The sequence below is a fragment of the Hippichthys cyanospilos genome, chromosome 5, assembly GCF_059441005.1.
Source record: "Hippichthys cyanospilos isolate Australia breed blue-spotted pipefish chromosome 5, RoL_Hcya_1.0, whole genome shotgun sequence".
NCBI classification, from domain to species: domain Eukaryota; kingdom Metazoa; phylum Chordata; class Actinopteri; order Syngnathiformes; family Syngnathidae; genus Hippichthys; species Hippichthys cyanospilos.
In genome coordinates this window covers 17,388,840-17,403,325 of record NC_142373.1, presented here as the reverse complement: position 1 = coordinate 17,403,325, position 14,486 = coordinate 17,388,840, and the positions used below count along the sequence as shown (strand labels likewise).

Genomic DNA, 14,486 nt, shown 5'->3' with positions numbered 1-14,486 from the left:
GCGAGACAGACGTGCTAACCACTCTTCCACCGTGCCAACCAATGTGATAAAGATGTCAGGGAAAATGTTGCCATGGTATAGATATACAGTACCCGACTTTTTGTGACATGATGGAGGCTCTTTTAGAAAAACCCCTAGAAACCAACAATAGATCAATTCATTCTTCGCCATCTCTGTCAGAATGGATCTTTGGCGTCCATAGCCGTCATTGGTAGTGAATGAGGCTTAGTTGTGTGATCGTCATTGCAAATTTCACAAGTCATCCTGCTTAACAATTTATATTATTTGCCACTGAATTCTTGCGGGCTCCCGTGATGCTCTCGTTATAACATTATCATATTGTGAACTCGATTACTGTTCCATTTTGCAAGAAATTGAATACAATGCCCAGAAGATTTTCAAAAGCTGTTAGGAAAGTGTTTGTTTTACATGTACTTTTGATTTTCTTTCTGCCTCATGATAATAGGAAGGAAATTGGACATGTTCCTGTAGCTAAACCGATTTCCTAGCAAAATATGTCATTCCCTGGCTCAGAGGGAAGCAACTCAGGAAATAGATTTATTTCACAGGTAGAACACACAATCAGTCAGCATCAGTAGAACATTTGTATTTGTGACTTGAGCATAGGGGGACTGCATGTGTAAAATAAATGATAGCATTTTAGGCATAACTGACAAGCATAACAGCAAAAGGGAGGATAATGAAGGTCCGATGTGACCACTCGCGCAAATTTGTCCGACACCACTTTCTTGATGTAAGTGCCCTGTCTGGCTAAATGGTGATTGATGAGCCCATCTTCTTATTCCCCTCCCAAACATGGGCTCTTAGAATACGTTTAGAAGTGCGTGTGATGCTCCGCAGCCTGTGCATGTCAAGGCGGGCAGCCCACTCACTGTCAGTTCCACTTGATCTGTCACGGGGGCCGGCGCACGGTGGCGGATATCCTTGCGTCCAAGAATGGATGAGCAGCAGAATGCATTATTTCATTAGGCTTTTACTGCCCCTTTCGGTCGTAGCGGGGCAGTCTACGTGGTGAAACAGGCCGTCTGGTCCTCGCATTTTGCCGCCATTGTGTGTGGGTTTCGACCGCAGCAAATCATACGACAGCAAGGTTTGAATCTCCCATCGAGAGAATGTCCTCTCACACAGTTAACATTCAGGAGAGGCTATCACAAACATCCCTGCAATTATACCTAGTTTAAGCAGTCGGGGTCTGGTGAGTGGGCTGGAAATAGCAATGTAAGGAATGGGAGGATGTGTGAGTCGAAACTCGGAGTCAGGGGACGTGAGTTTATTATTGGCTGCCAGACAGTCTTGCTGACTGGATTGTGCTGACATTATTGGTATTTACCTGTTCTCCTGAGAAGAGGAACGTTGCAGAAACTAATAACCTGACTCCACACACCCCCTTTCACTCCCACGCCTAATTTGTTACACTCAAAAAAATGGCAGAGATTTAATTAAAAGTTGTTTTTTATTAATTAGAAATTGATTAATTTCACTTTCACGCGCACGCACGCACGCGAGGTCTGACAGCTCGCTCGGTGTGGTTGAAATATCTGACAACAGCATCGATGCAAGGCATCAAGGCTATTGTGAATAATAAAAGGAAAAAAAACATGTAATGTTGGCGTCCTTGTCATTCATTTATCATTTCCCAACCCTGCAAATTGCTCCGATATTGTTTTGGACATGCTGTAATAGGGAAAAAGTCCTTGAGCTACTCTATTGGATTGTACAGCACAACCTCAGTATAAGCAACCTTTTTTATGCTCTTAGGGAATGGACACAGATGCCTTTGAGAAGAAGTTCAACACACTCGAAGTAGATTTTATCCGCAGTCAGCAGCTCTTCTGCCGAGATGTCCTAAAACTCAGTGCTGGACAGCAAGCAGTCATTAGCAACGGCAGGGTAAGTATTGTTTGTCTTCTCAGTAAGAATCCATTCATTTCTTAAAGGGGAAGTCAACCCCCAAATTTTCTTCACAGTAATCTGCAGCACCAATATTCTAAACACAGTATTCTGGGTAACATTGCGTTTGTGGAATTTGAATTTTACAGCAAAATACGTCTATTTTTAATTGTCTTAGGGGACGGGCGGTCATTTTGACTTTTGCTGTTGACCGAAAATGACATCACAGTTGCTCAAGGCTCAAGTCATGACCAATCATAGCAACTGATGTCATTTTTATTCACTAGTGAAGGTCTAAATGGCCCACTACAGTTGAAATCATAGTTCCTAAGTGCTCAAGGCTAACTGATAAAATCTAAGCAAATACAGAAAACAGGTGGGCGTAACTGGTGGGGCCTAGGTAACTGTGATGTCATTTTTAGTCACCGGCAAAGGTCAAAATGGCCACCTAAAAATGACATAATTGTTGCTAATTGCCTATGAAATGACCAGTCACGGCTAACCTTGCTAAAATCAACTGACCAAATTCAGAAAATAGGTAAGCCGTGATTGGTCATTACCTGAGCAACTTAGCAATTTTGATATCATATTTAGTTGTCAGTGAGTTTCAAAATGACCGTCCCCCTTAGTGTGTGTGTGTGTGTGTGTGTTTGTGTGTGTGTGTGTGTGTATATATATATATATATATATATATATATATATATATATATATATATAGTGAGTATTTAGCATTGTATCACGGTTAAAGGCTCCAACAAGTTGACTTAACCGTGATCTAGCCCCTTTAATGGAAACCTTGGACCGCAAAGAAACATGCCGCAAACTGCATTTGTATGTTTTTATAGCATGAGACGGTAAGCACAAATGATTATACACTATCTACAAGACAGCAATGCTCTTATCGTAAAAGGACCGAGAAGAAAACATAGAGAACACCATGATTTAAGTGGGTAAAACATTTGTTGTTGCAATCGCATTACATTTAACATCCCCAAGGCAAGTAGTAAATAATACATTTCAAGTCCAGCTGTCCTCGACTCAAACCTTCCGAGGTACAGATGGATGAAAAAGAGAGTGTGGTCTGCATACAAACACTAAAGCAACTGTTTAAAACAACTCTTTATTTTATTCACATTGTTGCCGGTGTTACAAGTGAACGTTTAAATATTTATTAAGAACGTTGAGATAGGACTCTGCCAAATCTCGTGGGGTAAGCAAGCCATCCATTATTGTCAAAAGATAAGTATCATCATGACACAATTTAGCAAAAAGTTGTTTCATTTTCTGGTTAATTTGCTCTTGATTTGAAACAAAAAACATACTTGGGCCTGTCATGGCACTAAAAAGTTTTACATTAGATTTGCTGATCTCTGTAGAAACCTTGTTAAAATCTCAAATAGCCCCTGTAGTGCATTCGCGTTACCCCCTTTTGAAAATCACTGGAGTTGAGGACCAATGCAAAATCCATTTATTTACCATTTACCTTCTAAATTGTTGCCCTCTGGTCAGCGAAAAGGCCAAACAGAGGTTTTCCCCCAGAGCTATTAACAGAATAACACAACAAGAACACGCTGAAAATAACAAAATGCACTCTGACACTATGTGTTTTATTCTATAAAATTTATTGTTCAAACTATATTTACTGAATGTGCACCAATTGAAGCAATGCTCCCAACTTTGTTGTTTACCAGCCATACAATTACAGTAAAGATATTCTATTCTATAGAGATGGGACGCTTTTTGGGTGGCACTGGTGGTTGGGGGGTTATCATTATTGTTTTTCTGTAATTCACACCCCACCGTTGTTATTGTGTGAATTAAACCAATGGCACACTTTTTGCTTAATCCTGTCAACTAACCGACAAATATGAAAACAATGCTTATTATGGCATTATTCTCGTCTATCGTGTGTCAGATCCTCGGGCCACTCGTTGAACAGGAGGAATTCACTGAAGAGGATTTCCAATTGCTGGAGAAGATTACTCGTAGCAGCTCTGCTGAGAAAGTTAAAGCCCATGTTAAACTGATGGGAATGAAGTCAAAGCAGTATGTTTTTTTTTTTTTTTAAACCTATGAATGCTCATTATGGATGTTTGAGAATCCCATACAATATATGACTTTTAGCTGTTTTGTTTTTTTTTGGTCTTAAAATGATTTCAAAACATACATTTCTTGACGTCAGTGCCAGTGACCTGATTATGAAGGTTGACGCCCTGTTGGCTGCATCTTCCAAAGGAGAGGCCCGAAGGGATGTGAACTTTCTTAAAGAGAACTACAGGTAGTTTGGAATTGTGTGGGAAATTGGCCCATCTATCTCTGCAATCAAATAGTAATATCATCTCCAAGCTGAATAAAAGTTTATCTTATATTAGCTAACCACCTATCATTTCCCCCACAGTGTGTTGCAGCTCTCACCTCGTGAAAACGAAGTGTTCTACGACGTGGTGGCCATCGTTGACCCACTTACTAGGGCAGCACAGAAGATGTCCTCCCTGTTAATTGTAAGTTACTGTCGTTGCTCAATGAAAAACACATTTCATTTCATTAAATGAATCAAGAAACTGTTTTAAAACAACAAAACACTCTATTTTAAGGTTTTGGGTTGAAATTTTGGTTGAAATTGACCAAGAGGTATTTTTTCCACATATCATCTTTATTCTTAATTTTTGATTGAAAACTTTGACTGACTGGTCTGATTGTTTTGTTAACATTTCCTTTCGCTCAGCTCCATCTGATGAATGCATAACACAACCCCAGCCACAACTGTAGCTTCTATTCTGTGCGCCTTATAATGCGGTGCAACTTAGATATGAAAACCGTTTTAAAAATAGGCCATTCATTGAAGGGCCGCCTTATAATCGGGTGCCACTTACTGTATAGTGCAGAAAAGTGCTGTCCATCGTTGTCTGATTTCATCAACTTTTGAATTGCATTTGTAGTGTATTCTCTCTGTTTTGTTCAGCATCCCCAGGATATGTAGCACGTGTAACATCACCTGTTTTATTTCTGGTTTGTCGGAAAATCCCATCACTAATTACAATGCAGATTTTAGTTTTTATAACACTGTTTAGCAATAAGTTGCTTCTTCATTTTCATTTTAATTGGCTCTTAATTTGTAAGGAAAAGTGTCCTGTATTAAAAAGCAATTAATTAGATTTGCTGATACCGTCAAAAATCCAAGTAAAAATCTTGTGAGTGAACCCTGAAGTGTTTTTGGTGAGTATTTTTTGAGATCTTACTTATAGACATTGAATCTTCCATTTTTATTCATTGACTGCGCTGCATCCTCCAATGTTGAATTCCTTTGTGTGGTGGGACGGTGTTGACTGGGGTTTGTATGACACTATATAAACTATGTACATAGCTAACAAAGCTGTCACTTTCGTGGCTGCACAACCTCTAGTGGAAATATAAGTTTAGCCTTCCAAACCTCACTTTAGAACATATGAAGTGAAATAGAGCTTTCATGTGTTTGTCTGGCTTTTTTGGAGACCATTGGGCTTGTTTTGTGGAGATCCACCACAGATTGCCCGGTTAATATGAAAATATGACTCTGTTCAGGGAACGAGTGAATCAGTTACTATCATCAGACATTGTTAGCTGTGTGCTCTCAGCCTTGCACTGCAGTGTGCAAGAAAAATCATCATGGTAGCATATTGTATTGATTTGAAGTTGTGATAGAGGCAGCCCCGTGCACAAAACCCCTGAACCTTTCTTGTTTTTTCTTCCATTATAGTGTGTATTTATTATATTCGCAACAGCGGTAGCTCAATCTGAAAAGGCTTGATTGGAAGTGTTTGGCTTGAGGACTGGAAGGTCGGATCAATCGATAGAAGACCGAAAAAAAAAGCCCAATATACGCCATGGACTACAAATTTGGAGAGTTTCAGTTGGCTGGCTGCTAGAAGAGCTGCCATTTACTATTAGAAAAAATGCTGAGGTGAAATAATCTATGTATTTTCTCATAGGTGCTGCTGTTCAGGTTTACAAGTGAGATTTCTTTATTATGCTAGTTTAAACTCTCTGAGTCACCATACTTTAAGCTATAGTGGCTAACTTTTTTTTAATATAAAACGGGTTAACAATTATTGTATTTAAGGTGTTTGATTGTCTGAAAGGGGAGTTGATTATTTTAAAACTGCTAACAAAATTTGAATTTAGCCTGACTTCTGACTGACTTCATATACAGTATCTTTTATTGTATCTCGTATTGTTTAAAACATCCTATAGTCCAATGCACTGTATATCATATATCATATCAAAAGGATCTTGCTGGCATCAGGCAGAATCGCTATACTGTATCTCCAAAATCAGCAGACCCCAAAAATGGCATGTTAGTTCAAGCATTAGTATCACTATCATGAAAAAAAAGTAAGACGTCTTTAACACTTTGAGGCGGTCAATAATTTGTAACAAATAAATAACACCCAAATGGACTAAACAATAGTCCATATTTTTAAAAAAATATAATACTTATCAAAATGTCATTTAAGAGGTTTCAGTCTGATTAAATATTATATAAAATGATATAATAGAATGCAATTTCAGAAATATAATTTAGTATGTTATAATTAGTATAATTCAGTGTAATATAATGCGCTAATATATATATATATATATATATATATATATATATATAAAATAATATGTATTACCATATCATAACATAATTACTGGGACAGCTTTTGTTGGTAATATCTTTATACATATCACATATGCTATCACTTAATTGCCTAATTTATTTTTCTATGTTTTTGGAAAACATAAGCAAGTGCATTTTTTTGCGAACACTTAATATTTATTGGATCTTTTTCCTTACTTGTTCGCATATCCAGTTAAGTTTTTAGTTATAATATCATAAAAAAGACCAATGTGTGTTTTAAAAATGTTATTTTATTTTTTAGTTTGCCAAAAATATTGAAAAATGATCAATTTTCAAAGGCGTATATTATTTATTGTAATTTGTTTGTGAAAAAATATATAGACCCTTTGCATGCGGTAAATGCCTGGCGCTCTTTGCATCTGAGTAAATAAAACGCCTTTGGCCACTTACATATAGTGTGATTTAATTGAATAATCCTTTTGGGAACTTTATAAAGCATGTTTTTCTTCCATCATCTACTCTTCATCACATAGAAGCCTGTTTATTTCTACCTTTTCTTTTCCTGTGTGGCCTCCCGCAGGTGCTCAGTCAAGTGGTCAACTTAAAGCTGCGGCTGTTCACCAATTGCAGGGCCAAGTTGTCTGAGATGCCCCTCAAGAGGTAGGCTCGGCGCTCCAGCTGTAATTAGGTGCTCCCGTTAGGCTTGTTTGAGTGTCCTCAGACTCTTCGCCGAGCATCTCTGCCTCACTCCTCCTCCACTCCACAAGATTAAACTGATGCAATCTGCTTAATATCGCCGCCTTATTGCTCTGGGCCCGCGCTTGCAACTCTGAGCAAATTGCGCTGCCGTGCTACGAGAAAACAGCCCAACAAATCAACAAGAAAAAGACACGCTCTTGTAACTTTTAGAGAGCACCGTCAGTGTGAGTCACGGTGATTGCTACAATAGTGTGTTGAAGAGATTTGAATCGGTGACACTCATGCCCTTCATAACAATTTCCAGGTAGCAACTAAGACCGCAATTTCCAGTATGACTTATAAATGTTAAAGGCTTTTCGAGCATCACGCCAAGCTGTTTGTAATTTGTTTTACTTTACTTTACAAGTGAAAATTGAACTTCACAACGCGAGGCGATGCACAAAGTGTTCTGACAAGTAGGGCAGCTGCTGTCACAGTTCTTTACTGTGACTTGAATGCTCAAAACAATAATGAGCCATATGCTGTTTGTGGAAAATTAAATTCCAGAAGGAAATTATTTTAGGACTACAACTGTCATAAAATGCTAATATGTTTAATGTACAGTATTCTGGATGGTGGCTTTATATCTTTTGAGCAATATTTTGGCCTCTGCTTTGTTGGACATTTGAAAACAAATTAGTAGACAATGCAAATGTCAAATGGTTGATTGATTGGTTGTCACCTGAGCCCTGCGCAACTGTGATCTTATTTTCAATCAACCACAAGTGGAACAATGGCCACCCATTGAGATGGAATAAAAACAGGTGGATCCTGCTTACCCTGTCAATCCGAAAACAGTTATTTTCAAGTGCACACGCACACAGTCATATATATATATATATATATATATATATATATATATATATATATATATATATATATATATATATATATATATATATATATATATATATATATATATATATTATGTGTATATATATATATATATATATATATATATATATATATATATTATGTGTATATATATATATATATTATGTGTATATATATATATATATATATATATATATTATGTGTATATATATATATATATTATGTGTATATATATATATATATTATGTGTATATATATGTGTGTATATGTGTGTGTGTAAAAAAAAAAAATGCAATATAACCCATAAATACTGTGATTAGCTGTAGGCTCACTTTGAAGATGTCTGTCCTTAGGAAGTCAACAATTTCACAACATGTCATCATTTTTAATGGTTGTAAAAGTGCATGTCAAAGCTGTGACATTTCATGTCTGTCTGCAGCTTTTACTCTTTTGTGTTGGAGTCTGATGTCACCTTCTTGGCCAACGACACGGTGTCTGCCGGTCCGGTGGCCCGCTTCACAGAGCTTCCCGAATCTCCACTTCTCACCCTTAATATGATCACACCAGAGGGCTGGATGGTGCAGGCCCTTCGCAGCCCCCATGACTTGGATAACATCCACCTCCAGGAGGTATGCCACTACCCTTCCTTGACCTCAATACGGACCGTCTTTTTAATTATTTTGGTTTGATGTCACTCAGGTGAGCGGGACCGTGACGGCCGAGTATGAGCTCGAGCACCTCTTGCTCGAGGGCCACTGTTTCGACCTGTCAACCGGTCAGCCTCCGCGCGGACTGCAGTTCACGCTGGGCATGAGTCGAGACCCTATCATGTATGACACGATCGTCATGGCTAACCTGGTTAGTGACCTAGTCTAGTTCCCGATTTACCAAGGCTGCATACATGACGCCGTCACTATTGTAGATGTCCTAAACCTGGTGCAGAGCATCTTTGGTTTATGATGCCGTGTCATTCCTAGGGCAGCAACATACAGTAACCCAAAATATTTTGCGATGCGCAAGTAATGCAGTTATGTCATAGTTATAGTGCACACTTGTATTTTGGGGATATTTTAAAAAAAAAACACTTCTAGGCCAGATAATAATCTGAGCTTCTCTCAGAGCTCAAATCATGAGAAAAAAGGTGGCTTATAGTTAAAAAATATGTCAATTCAAAATCATTCTATATGTTCCATGATTCTAAAGTATTCCATGCATCAGTAATTTATCATTCAGCATTCACACACATTTTCTCTAGAAATGGCTTCATCAAGTTACAAATATGTTTTTTAATGCATCCATGACTTCAATAAATAAAGCCTAGACAATGAGACCCTTGGTATTCTCTTTAATTGAGTGAATAATAACCCCTGGCCGTTAGTTATATTCACTATTTGTGCTGTTTTGAATCCAACAGGGTTATTTCCAACTAAAAGCCAATCCTGGTGCCTGGCTGCTCAGACTCCGTAAAGGACGATCAGAGGACATCTACCAGATTCTCTCGTGAGTTTTCGCCATCATGTACATAGCAGTTAAAAGCTTTGTACACGGTTTCTCATTCAATAGCATGATGTCCTATCAGTCCAGACTTTTTAATATTGTCTTTCTAATCCATGAACAGATTTTAAGAAGGTCATGTAATATATCTAATTAGGTGTCTTCACCAAAACCCCCTCAGCATTAAGGTCTGTTTTTAGCTGCCAGATACCAGTAGCTGTGAAAGCCTATCGCTATGGTAACGTGAAGAGCTGCTGACACTGTCTGAGCTCCAGGTTTTGATGAGTGCGGGGAGTTGGGCTCTACACAGAGGGGGGGACGAAGCATGTAGGAGGAGCGGGACGGTCTTAAAGAGAAGATACGGGGGTGGGGCAGGCGGGGGGTGAATCAGCTGGTAGCCTGGCATTCCATCCACTCTGCGGTGTGTGTTATAGGCAGCAGAATGTGTTTCAGGTGGTGAAGCGTTGGCGTCAGTGGATACGCGGATGAGACGATAGCATGCTAGCGCGGTCTAATTTCTGTGAGCAAATAGAAAGTCGAGACTTCCCCAAAGAAACTTGTGCTCGGTTCCGTCAAGGCAATAATGGCCCAAATCCTACTCGTCTTCACGGGTAGTGCGCAGTCCACAGGGTCCTCCATTCCGCACGACCCTATAGGATCGCAGGTACTGTCCTCTCTGGCACCGAAGATTTAGGACACGCACGAGCCTCTGTTCCTTTGGAAAATCATATAGGACAAGCCAAGATTTATTCCCCAATCCTCCAGGTGAAGCAAAAAGGTGATGTCATTTTTCACCTTGGCAGGGTCATTATTCTTGTGGTTAGCGGGCACCCTGCTCCGCTTTGCTGGCTGATCAGAGCTGAGTGTCCGTGTACCCTTTTGCTGCTGCTGCAGCACCTTCTCGCCCTGACACTCGTGATTGAGATGGCCCGCTCTCCACTCCTCACAGAAAGCATACAGATTGATTTCTGGTCCCTTTCTTCGCAAACCCTGAAGCCACAGGTTCCCAAAAACTTAGCGCTGGAGCATACGATTGGTTCGCCCCAAAACGAAGCCATTTGTCATGATGATAAGCAGGATTTTAGGCTATTTTACAGCCTATATGGGTTCTCAATGTCTTATTTTGCATCAGAGCCTATAAGTCAACATTAGACCCAGTAGACCGCACCTGCCAAAACACACTAGTCGCCACTCTTCAACTCAATAGCTGTGAAAGGCCAGTGTTACCCGATCAATACTGCACAGACGTTTTCATTAAATCAGCCATCTCATACAGTGAAAATGGGAAGTAGTAATGGAATATAATACAGTCTGCGTGTTTCTTAATGCCGAAGGAGGATAATGAAGTCAAGTCATTCTGGCTTCAGAGTGCTACTGTTGGCAGCCATCAAACAGAATAATACAAAAAAAAAAGATGGAATACATTGTAATTAAGAATCAATGGATGTTAAATACTATTTGTGTAGCTTAGATTGTCGTATACAGTGGAAGAATCGTTGGCACGTCCGCCTCACGGGGCAGAAAACGTGGGTTTGATTACGGCTCCGGACTTCTTACGTGGGGTTTGCATGTTACCGTGTCTTTGTGGGTTTTCCCCAGAGTGCTCTGGTTTCCTCCCACTTTCCCCAAAGTATGCATGGACCGTAAATTGACCACTCCAAATTTTGTTTGTTAACCACTGTATAATGAACAGTTTCAAAAAAGAGGAAATGCACTCTCTAATTACTGTTAAGTTTTTCTTATATGCCAAGCTCATTCTATATTTGTGACGTTTGATTGCATGGTAAAAATAGCACATTGACTTGGAAGAGATTAATAATTAGTTTGCAACCAAATTAGCTTTGTTGAATGACTGTACAAGGGCTGTGCTGATATAACAAAATTACTGGCTATGATGACTATTGAGAATATTGAGTTAAGTTGTATGAAAATTTATGTACTTTGTAAATGTACCTAATCAAACCTACCTAGTTAACGACTTTTCCCTGGAGTGTTTATCATGTTCGCATTTTATGGAAGTAACAACTGTAGCAATTTCCATTTATTTGATAGACATGATGGAACCGATTCTGCAGGAGACGGCGGTGACGTCGTCGTGTTGCTGAATAGCTTCCACAGTAAGATCATTAAAGTCAGGGTGAGTGTGTTGCCACATTTTTTTGTATTGGAAAAAACTAAGTGTACAGTGGAACCTCCAAAGTCAAACACAGTCCCTTCTGTAATTCCCTATGACAGGGGTTTCCTTGAACATTTTCCTCTGAGGGCCACATTCAGAAAAAAGGAAGGACGCAAGGACCAATTTATTATTATTATCATTTTTTTAATTATTATTATTTGGTACTTATTTATCAAGCACAATAAAGCATAATAAAGTTTGGAACGTCATAGGTCATTGGTATTTTTAGGCATATTGTATTCAGCAACTCCAGAAGATAGATCGTGTAACATCATCTGTTTTATTCCTGGCTCGTCTGCCGGACAATCGCATCACTAATGACAGTCCGCATCCATGTGATACTTAATAAATGAAGGCATATGACATTTTGTGAAGGAGATACTTGACAAAATTAAGCAAGCTGTTGCTGCGTGTTCCAATTAATTTGCTTTTAATTTGAAAATGACACGGTAAATCGATTCCTTGATACCTGCAGAAACCTTGCTAAAATCTCACTCCCTTAAGTGCCTTCACATACCCCCATTTGACCACTTTTCTGCTTTCAAAACTGTAGAACGTTTTATATACTTGGTATATAGTGTACACGGAACAGAACACTACTAATTTGAAACTTTAATGAGCAACAGTTGAACTGTAAAGAGTAGGTTATAAAATAGTCTTCTATTAGATAATGGCAGACATGGGAATTAAGAGTTGCATAAAGACTTATCTCACAATTTTAAAACACAGTCCAATGGTGTTATATAACATAATGGTGAACAGGGGAAAAACAATTGCATACATGTTTATCACAGAAACACAACTTACATGATGTTCAGAGACTGAAATATACTCTTCTAAAACTTGGTGAAAACACAAAGATTAATCTCCTTGTGTCCTACACTACAGCATGTTTTTGCGATACATTTTATGCAACGCTAAAAGATAGTGTTTTGTTATTTTACAAAGTAACATCTTAACAGAAAAACTCTTTAATGAAAGAGTTTTTCTTGCAATTTGGAGTGAGTATGAATCCCTGCGGAGGAGGAAAACAATTTAAAAAAATTGTTGTTTGACCATGAGGTATCTTTAGTCCAGAAAATATTGGTTAAACCCCAAAAGATTACGTGTTTAACTCTGGAGGTTCCACATTTGAGTAGATTACATGGTGTTTAGAAATAAGTTATAATGTTAAATCTTTTTTGCTGTTTGTTTGTCCTAGGTGCAGAAAAAGGCAGAGAAGATAAATGAAGATCTTTTAAGCGAAACAAGTGAAAGCAAAGGCCTATGGGACTCCATAGCAAGGTGTGTATGTTTTTCCGTGATGTGTGATATGTTAGTTGACATAAAATGACTCGCCTCCCCGCTTTTATCAGTTGATTGACAGAAACAACTACACTTCCAAAGTAAATGCTGCATTATGGTTTCAGGAGATCTTATTCCTCCCCGGGCTCCAGACTACATTATTATGCTGTAAGAGCTAGTCTTGCAAAAAATATGTGCTTCTGTAGGTATGTGTATGCTAGCCTTTGTGTGTGCCCAACCCCCAAAACCGCTCGCTAACTGTGTGATCCGATTCGCTCACCCTAACGCTTGCTGTGTGAAGTGTTTTTAGAGCACTTTTGAGAAAAGGAAGGTAGTGTGGCTGCATCAGATTTGATACTTTGTGTGTATGTGTTTTTTAATACCCTATATTTTGGACAATCAGGTACACTTAAAATGCTTTAAAGGGCCTATTAAAGGGCCATGCTATTTTATTTATTCCACAGTTTAATATGTGCATATAAGTTACAGTTGACACATGGGCGATTTAATTTCTATTTAAATAGGAATTTTATGGTACAGATATTTTAAACCAGGAAGTAAAACGCCTCATTTGCAGAGACTGCGCCTCTTACCATGGGGCTGCCTTGGCCACTTCATGACGTCGTCATAAGTGCACTTCAAGTCGTTTTCATCTGCACGGGCGGGCCTGCTGCAAAAGCGACGAATAAACAAGGAATGCTTAGAAATGCATGAATGAAGCAAAAGATCCAAAAAGTTCACTTTTCATGTTACAGCCCGTTTCTTATCAAAAATTGACAGTGTTCATCAGGTGTGCCTTAATTACGGATGTCCAATTGAAGTTGAATGAAGCTTGACTCTTTTGCTGTATTGGTTTGTGGGTTTTTTTTCCCCTTGTGCATGATGCCCCAGTGTACCTTATATACGGACATTTCGAAATATGTACCTGTAACTGAGCCTTATAGTCCAAAAAATATGGGTACATATATTTCTGCTGCTTTTATTTGTTACTTCAACCTGCTGCTCTCATTTGTGTGCATCTTAGAGGTGTAAAATGTATTGCAAAAGATTATGTTTGTATTGCTCACCACAATTAGGCTCAAAGCATTATCGCTGGTGTTGGGCGGAATCCGCACCTCTCCGGAATCATCACTTTCCAAGAGACCCCAAAAATGTCAAGTTTGTTCAGCCGTTGCTGTAGAGAGCAGTCCATGGTTAATACTATAGATTGAACAATAATTTTGAAAAATAACACTCAACGTTTGTGGAGTGATGGGATAGATAATTGAAATACGGACTGGCCAATAGTATATATGTTTTTAAAACAAAAAGAAAAGCAACTCACCTATAGGTAAAGATATAGATAGCGGGAGAGAGAAAGAGTGTGTATGCGTGTCCTCAAGGTGGGCTCAGAGTAGAGGGGCAGAAGGAGGTTAATTCAGGTGGATGGTTTGTCTCATTAAGATG

The 14,486-nt window shown here is 38.8% G+C and overlaps 1 protein-coding gene across 1 annotated transcript in view; it reads left to right on the top strand.

Moving 5' to 3' along the window:
- uggt2 (UDP-glucose glycoprotein glucosyltransferase 2) overlaps positions 1–14,486 on the top strand; it is a 39,911-nt gene that overhangs the window by 15,531 nt on the left and 9,894 nt on the right. Inside the window, exons 23-32 of the mRNA XM_088415118.1 lie at positions 1,780–1,911; positions 3,827–3,957; positions 4,094–4,189; positions 4,310–4,412; positions 7,095–7,174; positions 8,526–8,715; positions 8,786–8,944; positions 9,501–9,586; positions 11,633–11,717; positions 12,958–13,040. Of these exons, the coding sequence (XP_088271244.1) occupies positions 1,780–1,911; positions 3,827–3,957; positions 4,094–4,189; positions 4,310–4,412; positions 7,095–7,174; positions 8,526–8,715; positions 8,786–8,944; positions 9,501–9,586; positions 11,633–11,717; positions 12,958–13,040 (1,145 nt within the window). The remainder of the gene's footprint in view (positions 1–1,779; positions 1,912–3,826; positions 3,958–4,093; positions 4,190–4,309; positions 4,413–7,094; positions 7,175–8,525; positions 8,716–8,785; positions 8,945–9,500; positions 9,587–11,632; positions 11,718–12,957; positions 13,041–14,486) is intronic.